Source organism: Anguilla anguilla, chromosome 8 (assembly GCF_013347855.1).
Source record: "Anguilla anguilla isolate fAngAng1 chromosome 8, fAngAng1.pri, whole genome shotgun sequence".
NCBI classification, from domain to species: Eukaryota; Metazoa; Chordata; class Actinopteri; order Anguilliformes; family Anguillidae; genus Anguilla; species Anguilla anguilla.
This window is the reverse complement of record NC_049208.1, coordinates 38,376,994-38,391,863: the sequence shown is the minus strand read 5'-3', so window position 1 is coordinate 38,391,863 and position 14,870 is coordinate 38,376,994. Positions and strand designations below refer to the sequence as shown.

Sequence of the window (14,870 nt, the reverse complement as noted above, 5' to 3'; positions counted from 1 at the left end):
GTGCATCGTGAGATGACACACGTCCTTAACTCTGTCCCCACCCATCCCACAGCGCCGAAGGCAGCCACACCTCGGGACAGAGCAACGGACGGGACCAGCAGGCCCTGGCCAAGGCGGTGCAGATCCACCAGGACACCCTGCGCACCATGTACTTCGCCTGATTCAAGCACGCGTTGGGGGGGAGGGGGGGGGAGGGCCGTGGTCAACGGGCTCGAACGACAAAAACCCCGCCGCCCTTTCCCTCCCCCGGCCACCACCCAGCGGACACGCCCGAGCACTTTCCCTCCGCTGTGCCGACTCCTGCGGCCCGACCCTCGGGGAAGGCCTCTCCAGCCCCCCACAGGCTGCCCACTGCAAACCCTGTATGTAAAACACCCCCCCCCCCCCCTTTCCCCCCGGCATACTCAGCCGTCTCCTGCCATACCTCAAGCAGCACGGGGGGGAGCAGGTTCACGTAAAACAGAAGGTGTGGCCTATGGGTGTCTAACTGTATAATACACTTCATAGATGCGAACACGGCCATGTATAAGGTACACTAGAGGTGTCAAACGCAGCTCCTGGAGGACCAGAGGTATTCTAGCCTCTGGCTCTGGCCTCTGCTTTTAATGACTTGAATTACTAATTTCATTCCACTTTTTACGTTTTTTTTGCAAAAGCAAAATCACATTTGACGTTGAATATACAGCTGTAGTGCAGAATTGTGTGTAGACCTCATTAAGTAACAGTACAAATTAAGCCATATTGGTTAAAACGAACCCTAGCGTTCACGCGGCCCTCCTGAAATGCCCTTTGACACCTCTGCCGTCCCTGTACGTGTACGTAACACGGAGAGAGGGAAGGCTTGTTTTAAATTCTTTTTTTTCTTTCTTTAAACATGCCTTTTTAATTTTAATTTTGTTTAAATGTCTGACAATGAGCATTTAGGGAGAGTCGAGCTCACACACGGGTTTTTTGTTTTACATTGTTGCATGTTCATTTTTAAATTCTGGGGCTGGTGGGGGGGCGGGGCTTTTACAGAAGGGCTGTGGAGGGTGGGCAGGCACGGGCGGCGGGATGCGAGTGAGCTGGGCTCCGACGCCACAGCGCCGTTCCTCTCGCCCCTCGTGAACCGCTGGGCGAGCGCCGACCGGAACCGCGTACCGCGGGACGCACGCAGCCCATTAGCGCATTCGTTTATTTAAGTGTTCCGCTTCACCGTTCTGTCGGGCTGCTCGTACCGAAACGAGCCGCCCGAGCTTCCAGGGCGGGGCTCGGTGTCGGAACGGGACGAACGCCCCCTCGGCGCGGCTCGAGAGCGGGGCGGAGTTTCTGGTCAGACCCCGGCCGTCGCCGAGCGGAAGCGAAATCCTCGTTCGGCTTTACGCGATTCACCTTTAACAATCTTTTTTTCCTGTTTTCGCTGTTGCTGTTTTAATGAATTAGCATTTAGATGACTCGCGCATTTGCTTTTAAGCTTTGAGTACTAATATTTACTGACTTGAGTGAAAATGTAAGCCCTTTCGGAGATTTTAGCGCATTCAAGATGATTTGCCGCCATTTTATATCCAGAGTCCTGACATGCCATCATCAGTCTGTTATGGGGCAGCTACAGCAACTGTAATGGACCGGCGTAGGAGTTCATATTCAGCATCTCCATTGTCCAGTGGCACTTTAAGTGAGAATAAGGGTCTTCTGCACCTTGTTAAGCTCCCATACCAGCTGTCCAGTTCCCAGTTCAACTGGGTGTGTATATACATGGTTAAAAGTTAAATTATATGTACACATGATTTTCACTGTCATTACAGAGCATGCTTCCTCTTGACACAATCCTGTGGCATATGAATCTGTCAGGCTTTGGATTGCAGAAATCTCACATTGTGACTAAAAGACTTTAAGCCAGGTGTTTTTTGTTGTTGTTGGTTTTTAATTTTATTTTTAAAAAGCTCATTTACGTAATGCAAAGAGGGGTATATTTATATATCCCACGCAAGTTAAGCAGGGTTTGATGCAAAGTTTATATTTTGGGGAGGGGAGGGCATTTGTGATTTGTGGCTTTTGGGGACTGGAGAAACTTCAAATGATTGTTGATGTAGATTTCAACAATTTTAAATACATCGGCCCATATTTTACTGTAGGAATGGGTCTTTTACTAACAGGCAATGTGTCAACATTTCTGTACATCTTTTGTTTTAATGCAAGTACAGCCTTCCAGAGTAGTCTCGTTTTCAAAAATAATAGTTTGTGTTTTACTTCAGATTACTGTAAGTTTTTTTTTTCATTCATTTTTAGCTTAGGATATTAATAATAGGTTAGCTGGAGGAGTGTGGTTGTAATGCTTTTTCTAACTATGCAGTGTTTTATAGCCAAGTATTTTAGCAGTTATATATGTATATGTCATAGGGTGATTGGCAATGACTTTATTAGATGAATGGTAGTCTTATAGATTTTTTTCAGAGCTGTGCATTTAATAGTCCGCACCTTTATTGCTGTGGAGATCCCCGTTCCCATATGTATTCGTAGTCATGCTGTGTCCTTTGTACGTGGCACACCATTAATCACTTAGCTAAACAATATTGCTGACTTTTTCTTTTTACTAATTGTAATTGATGTCCTATAGCAATTAAGCACAACTGGACATTTTAATTATGGGTGCTAGTTTCGCAGAGTGAGGATATTTAACGCGTTTGGCCCATGTAATTTTACCAAAAACAAAACGATAAACAAAAAAAAACACCCTTTTCATCAATATTCAGTGAGGTGCTTCGGCAGCTGAAGCCATCTCACCTTTTAGCTTTTTATTTGTCGTATTTATTTTACATCTTTATTTAAATATGGATGTACTTTCTCTGACCGATAATGTGTAACGGGCATTGTTTGAATCATTGTTTGAGTACTTGATATTTTCGCTCGACATTTTTTCAATCTGTGCAGCGCTGGTCTCGCAATATTTCGATGCACTTTGAACCGTCAGAGTTTAGAGGCGAATCCCAGCAGTTGGAGCAGCGGTCTCTGAAATGCAGAATCACTTCAGCGTAATTGTGTGGAAATGGCTGTGCGTACTACCTCTTGTTACCTGTTGAAATTAATGGTAACATAATAGCGTCGGTCATTTCCTCACAATTGCGCGTTATGTAGACGAAATCGCGTGTCTGTCCACTGCAGTCCGAACGTGCCAGCTGTGAGGACGCGCGCTGTACCAATTGCGCCTCTCCTAGCATCTCCGACGCCGTTTGGAAGGTGATCGACTTTTCCGCGTAGAATTCGTGACCAGCTAAAAAGTTCTCGCCGTGCAGATCAACCGATTCAGCAGTCTCTCACCATGCCCGCACCATTTGTGATTGTTCTCACCTGATTACATACTCCATAACATCAAAAATGCTACCGGTTGTCAATCATTGTAAAATGGAGAGCTGTGTTAAAACAACACTTTGAAAACCAAGACTGCCTAAAGTAAGTCAGGACAGTGCAAAAAAAAAAAAAAAAGATACGGAAACCGATTCACTCGGCCTATACAATATTTGCCTCGTGCCTGCCTTTAAAGGGGGCAGTCAGGCTTAAAAAACCTCAGGATACACAGAAAGCTTGTTTTTATGAATTGATTTGTAGGAATTAATTTGATAGCAAATGTAGTCCCTACATTGTTTATGCTTTAATTTGGCTAAATCCAACATTGGTTTACTTGGACAAAACACTGAAGTATTAATTTATTAGTATTATGTATTTAAATTTGAACGCACAGACAATTTATCTGCTACTGTGGATATTTTTTTTTAAGTGCACACAGCCTGGTCTTTAGTTTTCAGAGTACTTCATAACTACCTGAAACGCCATGATAAAGTGTATTTATAGACGCAAAGCTGACTATGCTGACCGACTGAGTGGATTCTCCAGAGCAAAAACAATGAACTGAAAAACAGCAGTACCTGTGTTTTACCACTATGTGGAGCGAGAGTGTCAAGAGCCTGATCCCCTTAGTTGCTGTCTCGGAACCGTGCCTGTTCTGGTTCTCTGGTTTAAACACCTGCTCCTGTTCAGTGTTGAAGAGAAGCAATCCTTAAAGGACACCCACATAAAGGTGTTTGCATATCCAGTGGAATGTGACGTTCCTGTTGCAATGTGAACACTAAAATGATCAGACCGCCCTTTTTGAATGATGCATTTAATTGAGGATATCAACCGCCTGATTTTCTTTCATATTTTGTGTGTTGGTTTAAAGAAAGAAAATTCCTTCACTCGCGTCTTTTTTTTTTTCATCAAGACAATTATCAAAAGTGCTTTTTGCTGCAAAATTGAATAATTGGCTGAGCTTTTTATTCCCTTAATTTTTTCTTTTAAATGTGGTCTTAACTGTTGTTGCTACTTGTTAGTATTTTCTGAATTACACCAGCACCTTAGACTGACAGATCTGTACAGCATATGTTAATGCCATCAATGCTGAACAAAATTAAGTCTTGTGACTTGCACTATAATAATAATAATAACAATAATAAATCTAGATCTTGAATAGTTGTGAGTTCAGTGCGTGCCTGGTGCCACGGGGAAGACACGGTGCTCGTCCGGGTCATTTGGTGATTAAAGGACACCATGGGGGCGAAGGCTCTTTCCTCCGTTGGTTGTTGGCTGAGTACAGGAAGTGGGAGGAGCCATTAGTAAAGTCTGGGTGGCGGGCACACTCGGGGAATATGAGATACTTGATTGTCTGATATAACAGGAAGGGCCTGGGTAAGTGTGTTTCACGCAGTTCCTGGAGCCTGTTTTGGGTTACTGCAGGGGAGGTGGATTCATGGCTGCTCACCTCCTTTCCTCAATTTCCAGTACTTTCACCCAAGAGGGGAAGAGAACCAAAACCATCCATTTATAATGTTTTTATCTGTGTGAAGATACCGCTCTTAAGCTTTCCAAAATTGGGTTTACAATTGGAGCAGCGGGGGTGGGTGGGCATATTTACGTGCCTGTTGAGGTGTTTGGGGATATTAGGAGAAGTTGGAAAGACAGCTAAAAAGTCAGCTGCATACATTTAGCTGTTGACCAAGTTGGCATTTGGTCCAGTGTCTTGCCGTTATGTTCTAGAATAATCCAATCTGTGACTCATCCTGTCTTTTCGGGTAGACGTGCTGTATCTGATGACGTTGTGGAGAATGTGCTTGAAAGGTATTGCCAGTTTTCTGTTTGAAAGATAAGCCTATCATTGGCAGGTCACCGTTACATTTGGTTGCAAGTTCCGCCTGGAACCCTGATCTTGAAGCGTTTTTGTCCAGAAACTAATGATGGATAAGTCTGCATTGCTCATTTTTATTTTTGCTAGAAGGCCTCTGTTCAAATGAAGTAGCCAGTTTTCAGTGTTGTTTTGGCAGGAAGGATTGTGAAAGAAATGGAACGTTTGCATGTTAATGATTGCATTAGGCCAAAAACTATTGTATATGTGAACATTCTCCAGACCTGAATTGGCATGAAAACTACTGCTTATTACACACGTGGCAGAAATGTCCCATAGTAGTTTGTTAAAATCAACTGGTCAAAATGCAATTATGGAGGAGTGTAGTACACGTGTAGGTGAGGCTAAATACAGACATATCGGTGCTTCAACTTTGTGTGTATATTTGTATCGAATGGTAGTTTGAAACAATTTGTCAAAAATGCATTGAGCCAAATTTGGGTAGTAAATACTGTGGAGCCGCAGTTTGTGGGAACAGACGCTAGGTGGGGACTTGAGGAGGTGCAAGTGAGGAGTAGAACGCAGTGGCGAACCCGAGCTGTACAGCTGTATGTGCAGTGCGCCACCTCAGCTGCCGACTGATCATTTATAGGGCTGTTTTTTTCCGCTAGGAAAGGTCTTTGTGTGTTTTTTTTTTTTTGGCCTGCACTCCTGCCTATGACTATTTAAGGGCCTGAACCCTAAGTTTTCCCACATTGTAAGTGCATGCGCAGTTTATAAATGAGAGTAGACAACAGCAGGTGACCACAGATGAAGGCGGAGACTGTCCGTTTCCAGGCAACAAACCCCACGTTCCCCTCCCCTGTATTCCTGCATCCACATCTAGCAGCTGATTGTCTGGTAGTATTACGTGGCATGTTCTGCCTTTACAGCGAGCACTGTGTGAAGTGCGAGCTGAGGACAGCTCTGGGCTCTGCTGACTGGGCGTGTGAGATGGGCCTGCTGCCAGGGCGTGTGCCCTCACCGGCCGGCCTAAATGGGCCCCAGGAGCGCACTGTGACGAGCATATCATCCACCTCTGTTCCTCCAATCACGGTCCTCCAGGGCCGAGAGCTGCTGGGTTTCCGCCCTCCCTGGTCCTGGGAATCGGGTGTGAAGAGTGTCTGGACAATCAGTAGCACTAATTGTTCAGATAATTTCCTAAGCAGGGATAAAACCAGGGCCAGATTTGGATTCGAAGGCCAGGCTAGGATATCCATGTCATAGCATAGACGCATCATTTGATCTGCAGCTCATTTAGAATAAATAGCCAGCATTAGTTTAAAGGAAACCATATTGTAATTTATAATTGCTGATTATCGTGATTTCCCTCCCCACGGGATTATTATTTTAAAAATAAACACTAGGCTGCATATGAACATATTTAGTGGTGCTTTTAAACTTTTTGCTTCCTGAGCCGACGTACTGACTGCCATTATAAAATTGCCAAGAATGTGCGACTGCAAATCCCATGCTGAAGGGGTGAATTGGAAATCGTGAAAGTAATCCTTGTTCTCACAGAGTAAATCTCAAGCTACTTCTGGCATTTGTCTCAACTTCAGTCCAATACTTTTCTTCCTGCTCAGCTGTACTGGGCCGAACGCATTGACACGCGTGTCAAGGTTTCCAGACGGCGTGTCGGGCAGTGTTAATGTTCAGGTGCTGCGCCTTAAATTCAGAGCGCCTTAAGGAGAGACTTGAGGTGGGGGGAGATGATCTTGGGACGGGTAGATAAATGTGCGAGTTAAACAACCTTGAATCAATGCAGCCGAAACTGGTCATAAAATATAGACAATGCTGATGTTTGCGAACTCGGTGGGAGATGCCAAAAAAAAAAAAAAAGAGAAAACATTGGACATATTTTTTAAAAATCGACGTCTTTGTTCGTATGTATTTTGTAAATGTGCTCTTACACTGCCCTCTGGTGGAGCAGGGTGAAATTTCTCGTGTCAAAATTCTATCTACCAAAATTTCGTTTAGCCGGTTTCCTTATTAACTGATGATATGAATTGTGTGCTTTTGCGTTGCTACGGTCCTTGTGCACAGTAACCACAACTGTGATATGAAAGATTAATAATATATGTAGAATATCTGATTTCTTGTAGTAGAGCTACAGTTGAATATTTTTTTTTAATTGGTACAATTCTGCTAGACTGACTGCATTCCACCTACAGACTGATCTAGTTTCCTGGTATTTAGAATAGTGACAGAGTTTGGCATGTGTGGATGCCCCTAATAAGCTTTAAAGCTACTGGCAACATAAATGGAAGTGTAATATTTGCCACTTTGTGAAGCTATATGACTCTTAAATTCATTCGTTTAAACCCCAGCTTTACAATTCCGGTGTGTGTTATGGGCATTTTCGACCCCATCTGAGGGGTTCAGTTAACTGTTTGACGTCCTCACTATTGATAGCATTTACTTTGTTCCCTTTTGGAGGGGGGCGGGTGGTGTTGGTCCAGTGTAAAATACATCTTACAATGGGCAGTCATAGTAGGTTTACCCTTTGCTGTCTAGCAATACTCTTCATTCAGATAAGCCAGTTACACTGCTCACTGTTACAACGCTACCATCTGTCATGGGGGGAAGGGGGGAGGGAGGGGGGGGGGGAGGTTATTGATTGCCACTTTCAGTCACCTGTACTTTTCAATGCCGGGCGGACACTAACACATTCAGTTACTGAGCAAGTGAAAATTCCCTTTTGGGGGGGTAAAAAGGCTGTGCTCGGATTGTGCTTCTCAAAGCAGTGTTTGTAAATGCAAGGTATTGAATAATAAGAAATATGCATATTTTCATGTTTGCACTATATGGAACACTGCTCTTCTTTAGCTCATAATTCCCCCCCCCCCCCCCCTTTTCTTTTTTCCTCTCCTCCTTTTGGCTTTCGAGAGGTTCCGTAGATGAACATTTGAGGTTTAGTCTGTCCTCACTCTTTCCTCCTCAAACTTGGGATTGTAGAACTGAGAATCTGGGAGGAGCCGTACTCCCTTTTTTTTCTTTACTTCTAGGTTACACGCAGAGCGAATTTACTCGGAAAAGCCAGCAGTTTATAGTATTTAAAACACATAACTTCAAACTCGTATATGTACGCTAATCGGCAAATGTTTCAGCTGTATATAGCCTACCGCACAACTGTTTAAAAAAATCTGTACATACTGACACGTTAGATACACTGGCTCTTTAGAAGACATTTAAAAAACTGGCCACCTTTTTATTGCTTTTTTAAATTCGAAATGTCAGTCGACAGAAGTCAGCGGGCAGATTGTTTAAATGTTTATTTTGTAATCATGGATGTGTCGCCCGACACCTTTGAACAGTCACATCGGGGCATTCCTTCCTTTTCTGAAATTATCAGTGAATTTACTTACCAGTGAAAGGGTCTCAGCCTCCTCCTGTACCGCCAGCATTCAGTTTTCCAATAGATAGATTGAATATTTTGACAAACAGATTAAGAAGGACTGCAATATGAAAATTTAAGGAGCGGCTCTGAGGCCTTCCACTGAACCGTGCCTGACCTTCACAGCAGTAAAATACACTGGAGCTGCTCAAGCTAAGCAATACATTTCTCCTTACAATGCTAGTCGTTAGCAAAATAAATAAATAAATTAACAAGATGCGAGTTGACATTATCCAAATCTGCATGTAGATCGAGTTTTTAAAATTCATTTTATTTTTTGGTGGAATCGATGGATAGTCTGACGGATGCTAATTTTGTTCTATGATCTTGCCAGAGCAACTGCCACGACTGTTCGATCAGCAGTGTATGCGACGATCGGTGTAGCGCACCTCATTCGAATCAAGTTAATTTCCCCATCTTTATAATCGCACATGGCGGAATCTTTCCCCCAGCTGGCTGATTGCAGCGTCTGTTTGGCTCTTTCCCTCCAGATTCAGAAATGATCGGGTCGCGTGGCCGCAGGTGCACTGAACGGCAGCGGTACTTGACAGAAACGCCCCCTAGTGGAATGTTTTGTATTTATTATTTCGTGCATCTTTGCCATCTAGATCCGACCCTAGGGCATGATTTAGGCTACAACGACCGTTAGCGTGTGGAAACCCGTAGTTTTTTGTTGTTGCTGTTGCGTGCTGGTTCTTTACTAGTGGGCTTATTCTGCGTGTTTCTTGCGATCGCTTCAGTATGCCCGGCTGTGGCAGTCCCCGTTTCTCCTTGCTCTCAATAGACGGCTCACATCGTGGAGTCTATGGCAGGAGCGATAATCACATAGCAGCCTATGATATTTCTCACGCCAAGCCTGACCGTCCCCCCTATTCTTCACGTTTTGGTTGATCCACTGAAATATTAATCCTAAAAACTTGTACAAGGACAGTGTTTTCACAGGGCTTTTTAATACAAAACTGATGCCATATTAGCTTAAGTGCATAACATAAGCATGCAAGACTGAAACATATTTTGTAATTTTTTGTTGCTCAAGGCACTAGAGGCTTCAGAATGACCTGGCTTTTTTTTTTTTCAACACCAACTTGGATCTACCTCAGAACAAAGTCAGGTGCTAGAATTGTACTCCCTAATTTATAATGAAAAAAAAAAAACAATAATAGTGACCAAACATAAAGCCAATACTGTGTAAATGTTATTTTTTCTTTCTTAAATTTGTAGTTACGGACTAACTTGAGGGATGTTTTAATATGTAACAGGAGTTCAGGGGACCAGTTTTTGTAATTGGAAATCCAGTGTAAAAAGTTATTTTACATTTGTAAAATATGTAGGCCTATTTTACATATGCATGTGCTCTCTTTGTAAAATGTAGTAAAGACATTTACACTGTTTGCAGCTGCGCAGCTAGGAGTCATACATGTAGTGTGAGCCTTAGAGGTGACTTGAGGATGTACTAAAGGTTTGACTTTGCCAATGAAAAGACTGCACACCGATGTGAGAATAGACACTGTTCCTGTTACTGCAGTTGTTTTTTAAGTCAGGATATTACTATCCTTCTGGTTTGGCAGGCAAATAATTTCTTTTTTTTTTGTTTTGTTTAAACATTCTCAGTTACGTGTTGGATGCTACACAGTAAACTTTGTATGCAGAATCTTCCCCGAACGTAATATTGTTGGATTTATGTTCAGTAGGCCTATACACATCATACGGTGTTAATCAACTTTGTTATCAATCTCCAAGTCATCAGATGTTTGTAGAATTGCAAGTACAATTTGGCAGTATAATCTTTATACGCATAAGATGTGTTTAGAAGCTGGAAGTTGATGAGAATAATTTGGGTAAGATTCTGTTCTGCTTATGAAATGGAATCATCACTAAATCCTGGACCGTATTCATATGACATGAATATAACATATCCAGTTGTAGTTCACCCCAGATCCCCCTGAACACCATACAACAAGAGGTTAATGAAATGACTCCTCTTGGCCAAGTTGGAAGAGAGTGCATAATGTTTTGTGATGCAAATATTCGAATCAGGTGTTGAAATTGAATCTGTCACTTGCCTGTTTGTTTTATCGTAGAACATCGCTTGATGTGTTAGGTTTTCGTCCCTTCTCCTATCGCAATAATTCAGCAGGATTGCACTTTCTTCCTGCTAATGAAACCCCCTGCTTTTTGTCAATCTTGCCAGATGAGTAAAGGAAAAATTAAAAAGCATAAGCTACATAGGCCCATCATTTTTGGTTTGATCAGATTTTTAGGTTTTTAATGTTTCAGTTTTAAGAGTTTGACATCTGAATCTTGTCTCCCTTGAATGAACAACGAGGAAGAACTTAAAAAGATAATGTCAGGTAATTGGCTGACTAGTTAGCTTGCTACGTTCAGTTATAACAAATGTATTTGAAATGTTTTTCAACTTCTGGGTGGGTGTGGATAGTTTTCAAAAAATGTCACTGTTACTGTATAGCCAGTTATGCATAACATTAGCTAGCTTCACAGGCTAGGTGTGTAACCAAGGAAATGAGTTGTTTTGTGAGAAGTGCTGAGCTAGCTGACATGCTATTTTTTTCTGCATACAGGTATTGTCCACAGTTAAGTGTTAGGCAGTTTTGAAAGGCCATATATGTGTGCATAGTCACTAGGTTGATGCCAGCCATGATTCTGTAGTGATGAGGTAGGCGCTGAATAACGGCAGCAATCGCAGGTTTGTGTGGACGCTGGACACAGGCTTACCTGTACTGTGTGAGTCTGAGATGTAGATGGGTGTAATGGGAAAATGTCACGAGACTGGTCGATGAACCCTCTCATGGCTGAAGCTACCATTGTCAATCACTGACTGGTTAAAGAAGACCAGAGTCAAGAGACATTTCACTATGATTGGTTGTAATCAGCAAGACTGTGGTGTTTCGTGAAGCTTCACCCTCCAAAGTTAACAAAGTTGATTGGCCAGCAAGCGGCTCTAGCGTTTGTTATATAGCACTGTGGTGTGGTCCAGGTCAAAATCCTTGATAGATTGCAGTGGAAGAAAATGAATGCGCTTTTTTGCGCAGGCAAGGGAATAACCTGACTGCCTTTAGTTTTCTCCATCTGGGTGCAGGTGTGAAATGCAACCGTGTCTGAAGTGTTGGTCCTAATCACCACCGTCTTCTACCATTCAGATCTGAGCTGTGGCAACAGTGCAATAGTCAAATTTTATTACAGAAATCCAGTTTTTATGTCTTTTTAAAAATGTATCCAGTTAAATTTCCAAATTCCTTTTGTAAGATTAAAACCAAAAACGATGGGACTTGATCCAATACCATGAGCATTTTGTGATTTACATACTACATTTTATAAAGGGAATATAAATTAAATATTTCAGAGGTATTTTATGATATACTTACCAATCGCATCTACTTCAATAATTCAAGACTGATTACTCAATGGAAAGGTACAAAGGTTGTGTGGAAATTAAGAAAAAAAAAGATTCTATCATCAATCTCATCTTGGCTCACTTGTTTTACCTGTGCCTTTTTCTTACGTTTCCACTTATTCTCAATGGGTTTGAATCTTTCAATTTCAGCACCGCATAAAAGAATTTTGACATTATCATGCAACCTTGAATATGCTGCATAGAACGATCAGTATTTATTTTGCACTTTCTAAGCAGTTACAAAATTGTCCAATCAATAGTTTGGGCAGATTAAAAAAAAAAAAAAAAGACGAGGTATTTTATGCTAACAAGGAATTGTAAAGAATATGACTTTGGACGCAGTTTCTAAATATATAAATATATATCTATATATGTACACACATACATACATGCATACATACATACATACATGAAGTACCTCATAAGCCTGATATATGCTGCATTGAGTTTTTTCCTTTACATTATTTTATGTACTCCATATTGTCCAAGGAAATTCTGTGATTATTTTCCCCTGTTTATTGTAAGGTTTGATGGTTTCATAGGACTGTGCATATGCCATTTGCAAAGGCAAGTTTCTGAAGGGAAAGCTGCCTTTAGCAACTCAAACACTCGCATGCCATTCGCTGTTTTAAATTGCCTGTATAGTACTTAGCCATTGCAGTTAATGCAAAAGCTTTAAGGTGGACCGATTTGGCCTGCAGGTCTGAAGAAATGGCTTATGTGCTCATGGTACCTTTGTAAGACTTTGTAGCTGTTGCTCTGGCTGAAAGCTTTGGGGTGGATGTATTCCCCTGTCCTCTTCATCCACGACAAATTTCTCCTATCAGTGTGAATCTTGACTCAGGCATTGGCATCAAAGGGCTGCATCTTCTCCTGTTGGTCCTCCCTTTACCTGTCAGTTGTGTCTTAAGTAGCCTTAGAATTCCACATGGGACATTATTTGACAGATTGGCCTTAAAGCTTAAAAAAAAAAAAAAAGGAAAAAAAAGTGTACTGCAACCCACAACTTGCAAATTAACTTGAACTTTTTGCAGTACACTGTAGTCATGCCATGCGCCTTTGTCATGTCTACCTCCTACGAAATTGAGGGGTGTCCTGGAAGAAACCGTTTTGACATCCACAGGAGCCATGACAATCATTTCAGCTCATGTTCATTCCATTATCGATCTCTCCATGGAGATGACTTGAAAACTCTGTGAGGACACTTGACAGGACTCAATCAGACCTTCGAACGCATGCTCACATCACACACTTTCCCACCAGGACACCCCATAGTGCCGAAGTCGAGTTTGACAGTGTAGGTAAGAAAAGTGATGCAAATCTGTGTGCATGCAAGCAAAGAAGGAGCAAAGTGACCAAAGTTTTCTAAGTTTTCTTTTTTCTCCCCCTCGTATGGCAGTACTGCACAGTCCTGTGAACATAAACCTTATTTTTTACATTCTGGATACCATTGTTTTACTTTATTCTGTGTCACATGCCAAAATTACTGACATTCCTGTTATGGCGAGGTTGTTTGTTGCTGTTTAAAAAAAAAAAAAAAATTCTGTTCAGATTCACTGCTAAAGCTCCTTGTTGTAAAGTGAAAGTGAGCATTTGATTATAGTTTTCCTTCTGTTAGCAATTCTGAATACAACTCAGATTATGCTGTAAACCCTATTAGGACAATGTGAAAATGTATCTATGAAACTGATATGAATATAGTTCACACTTTTGGCTTGACTGTATATTGCATTAATAAAATTTTCAAACTTTTCATCTTGTCTCTGGTTTATTACCCTGCAAGTAAAGATCTCCCCCAGTGAAACCCTGGGACTATAGTTATTTGCACCATATTCATGTGTACTGTGCTTGGAAATGGTACTCATGTTTCAGAAAGACCTGGCAGAATAGTTTGTGAGGAACGCTGTCACACCCAAACTGTGTTGGCACTTTATGAGTTCGGCTGAAAACAAAAGTTTCAGATTCAGTTTTTTAAATGTATTTTTACAATTTGCATACTAACCATTCAAAAATAATTTCAGTTAAGTTGAAACATCTCTATTAAAACAAATTCTGCAATGTTCAGTGTTTACAAACCAGAAATCTTTCAATGAAAAGGACTGAAAGTAAGGTTTATATAAGCCTAAAAGACTTTGCTACAAACTACATCTCAGTGGGAGAAAGCAATGTGGACTTCTGCCAAGAGCTTCCATTTTATTCTTCTGACATCACTGCTGCGGGCGTGTTCAAGCAGCCGCGCGCAGTTCTGCGTCCAGACAGCACTTCTTGGACAATCGGATGCCAATAAGACTTGTATTGACACCAATGACAACCAGATGTCTATTTGGTCCTCTTAAGCTCTCATTTTTTTAATTCAACTTTTACATTTGTAATGAGACCTCATTCTTACTTTCTAATAAATGTGAACTTATTATATGGGCTCCTTAAAATCTCATTTAACTACCAAAATATCTAGTTTTCATGCATGTGGGAATACATGACCACATGCGCAGGTTTGAGAAGACAGGGGTGGTATAACATAATATAACATGATGAGAACAGGCCATTTAGCCAAACATGCTCACAATGTTCCTACAACTAAAGTGTACATAGTGGTCAGTTTACCTACAAACTAAATTGTATCTAGCAACATATCCAGACCTGTAGTACATGACCTGGTAAGCTATTCCATGCAGTGACTACTCAATGTGTGAAAAACATCAGTGGAATTTACCTTTTGCTAATTTCCATTTATGCCCTCGTTCTACAAACAACTCAACCTGAAGAATCTCTTATGTTGGTATGTATAACTACACTTGATGTTTATGGCTATGGATAACTGATACTTTGAGAATTGTACCGTATCTGCCCTGTGTTCTGTAGCTCCAACGACCTTCACTATTCGGTAT

At 41.5% G+C, this 14,870-nt stretch overlaps 1 protein-coding gene across 3 annotated transcripts in view; it reads left to right on the top strand.

Moving 5' to 3' along the window:
* The window catches only part of ago2 (argonaute RISC catalytic component 2), a 34,782-nt gene extending 21,047 nt beyond the window's left edge, over window positions 1-13,735 (top strand). For all 3 annotated transcript variants that reach the window (XM_035431135.1, XM_035431134.1, XM_035431136.1), the window contains exon 20: window positions 53-13,735. In XM_035431135.1, coding sequence (XP_035287026.1) covers window positions 53-161 — 109 coding nt within the window. In that variant the 3' untranslated portion in view covers window positions 162-13,735. The remainder of the gene's footprint in view (window positions 1-52) is intronic.
* The last annotated feature ends 1,135 nt before the right edge of the window (window positions 13,736-14,870 follow it).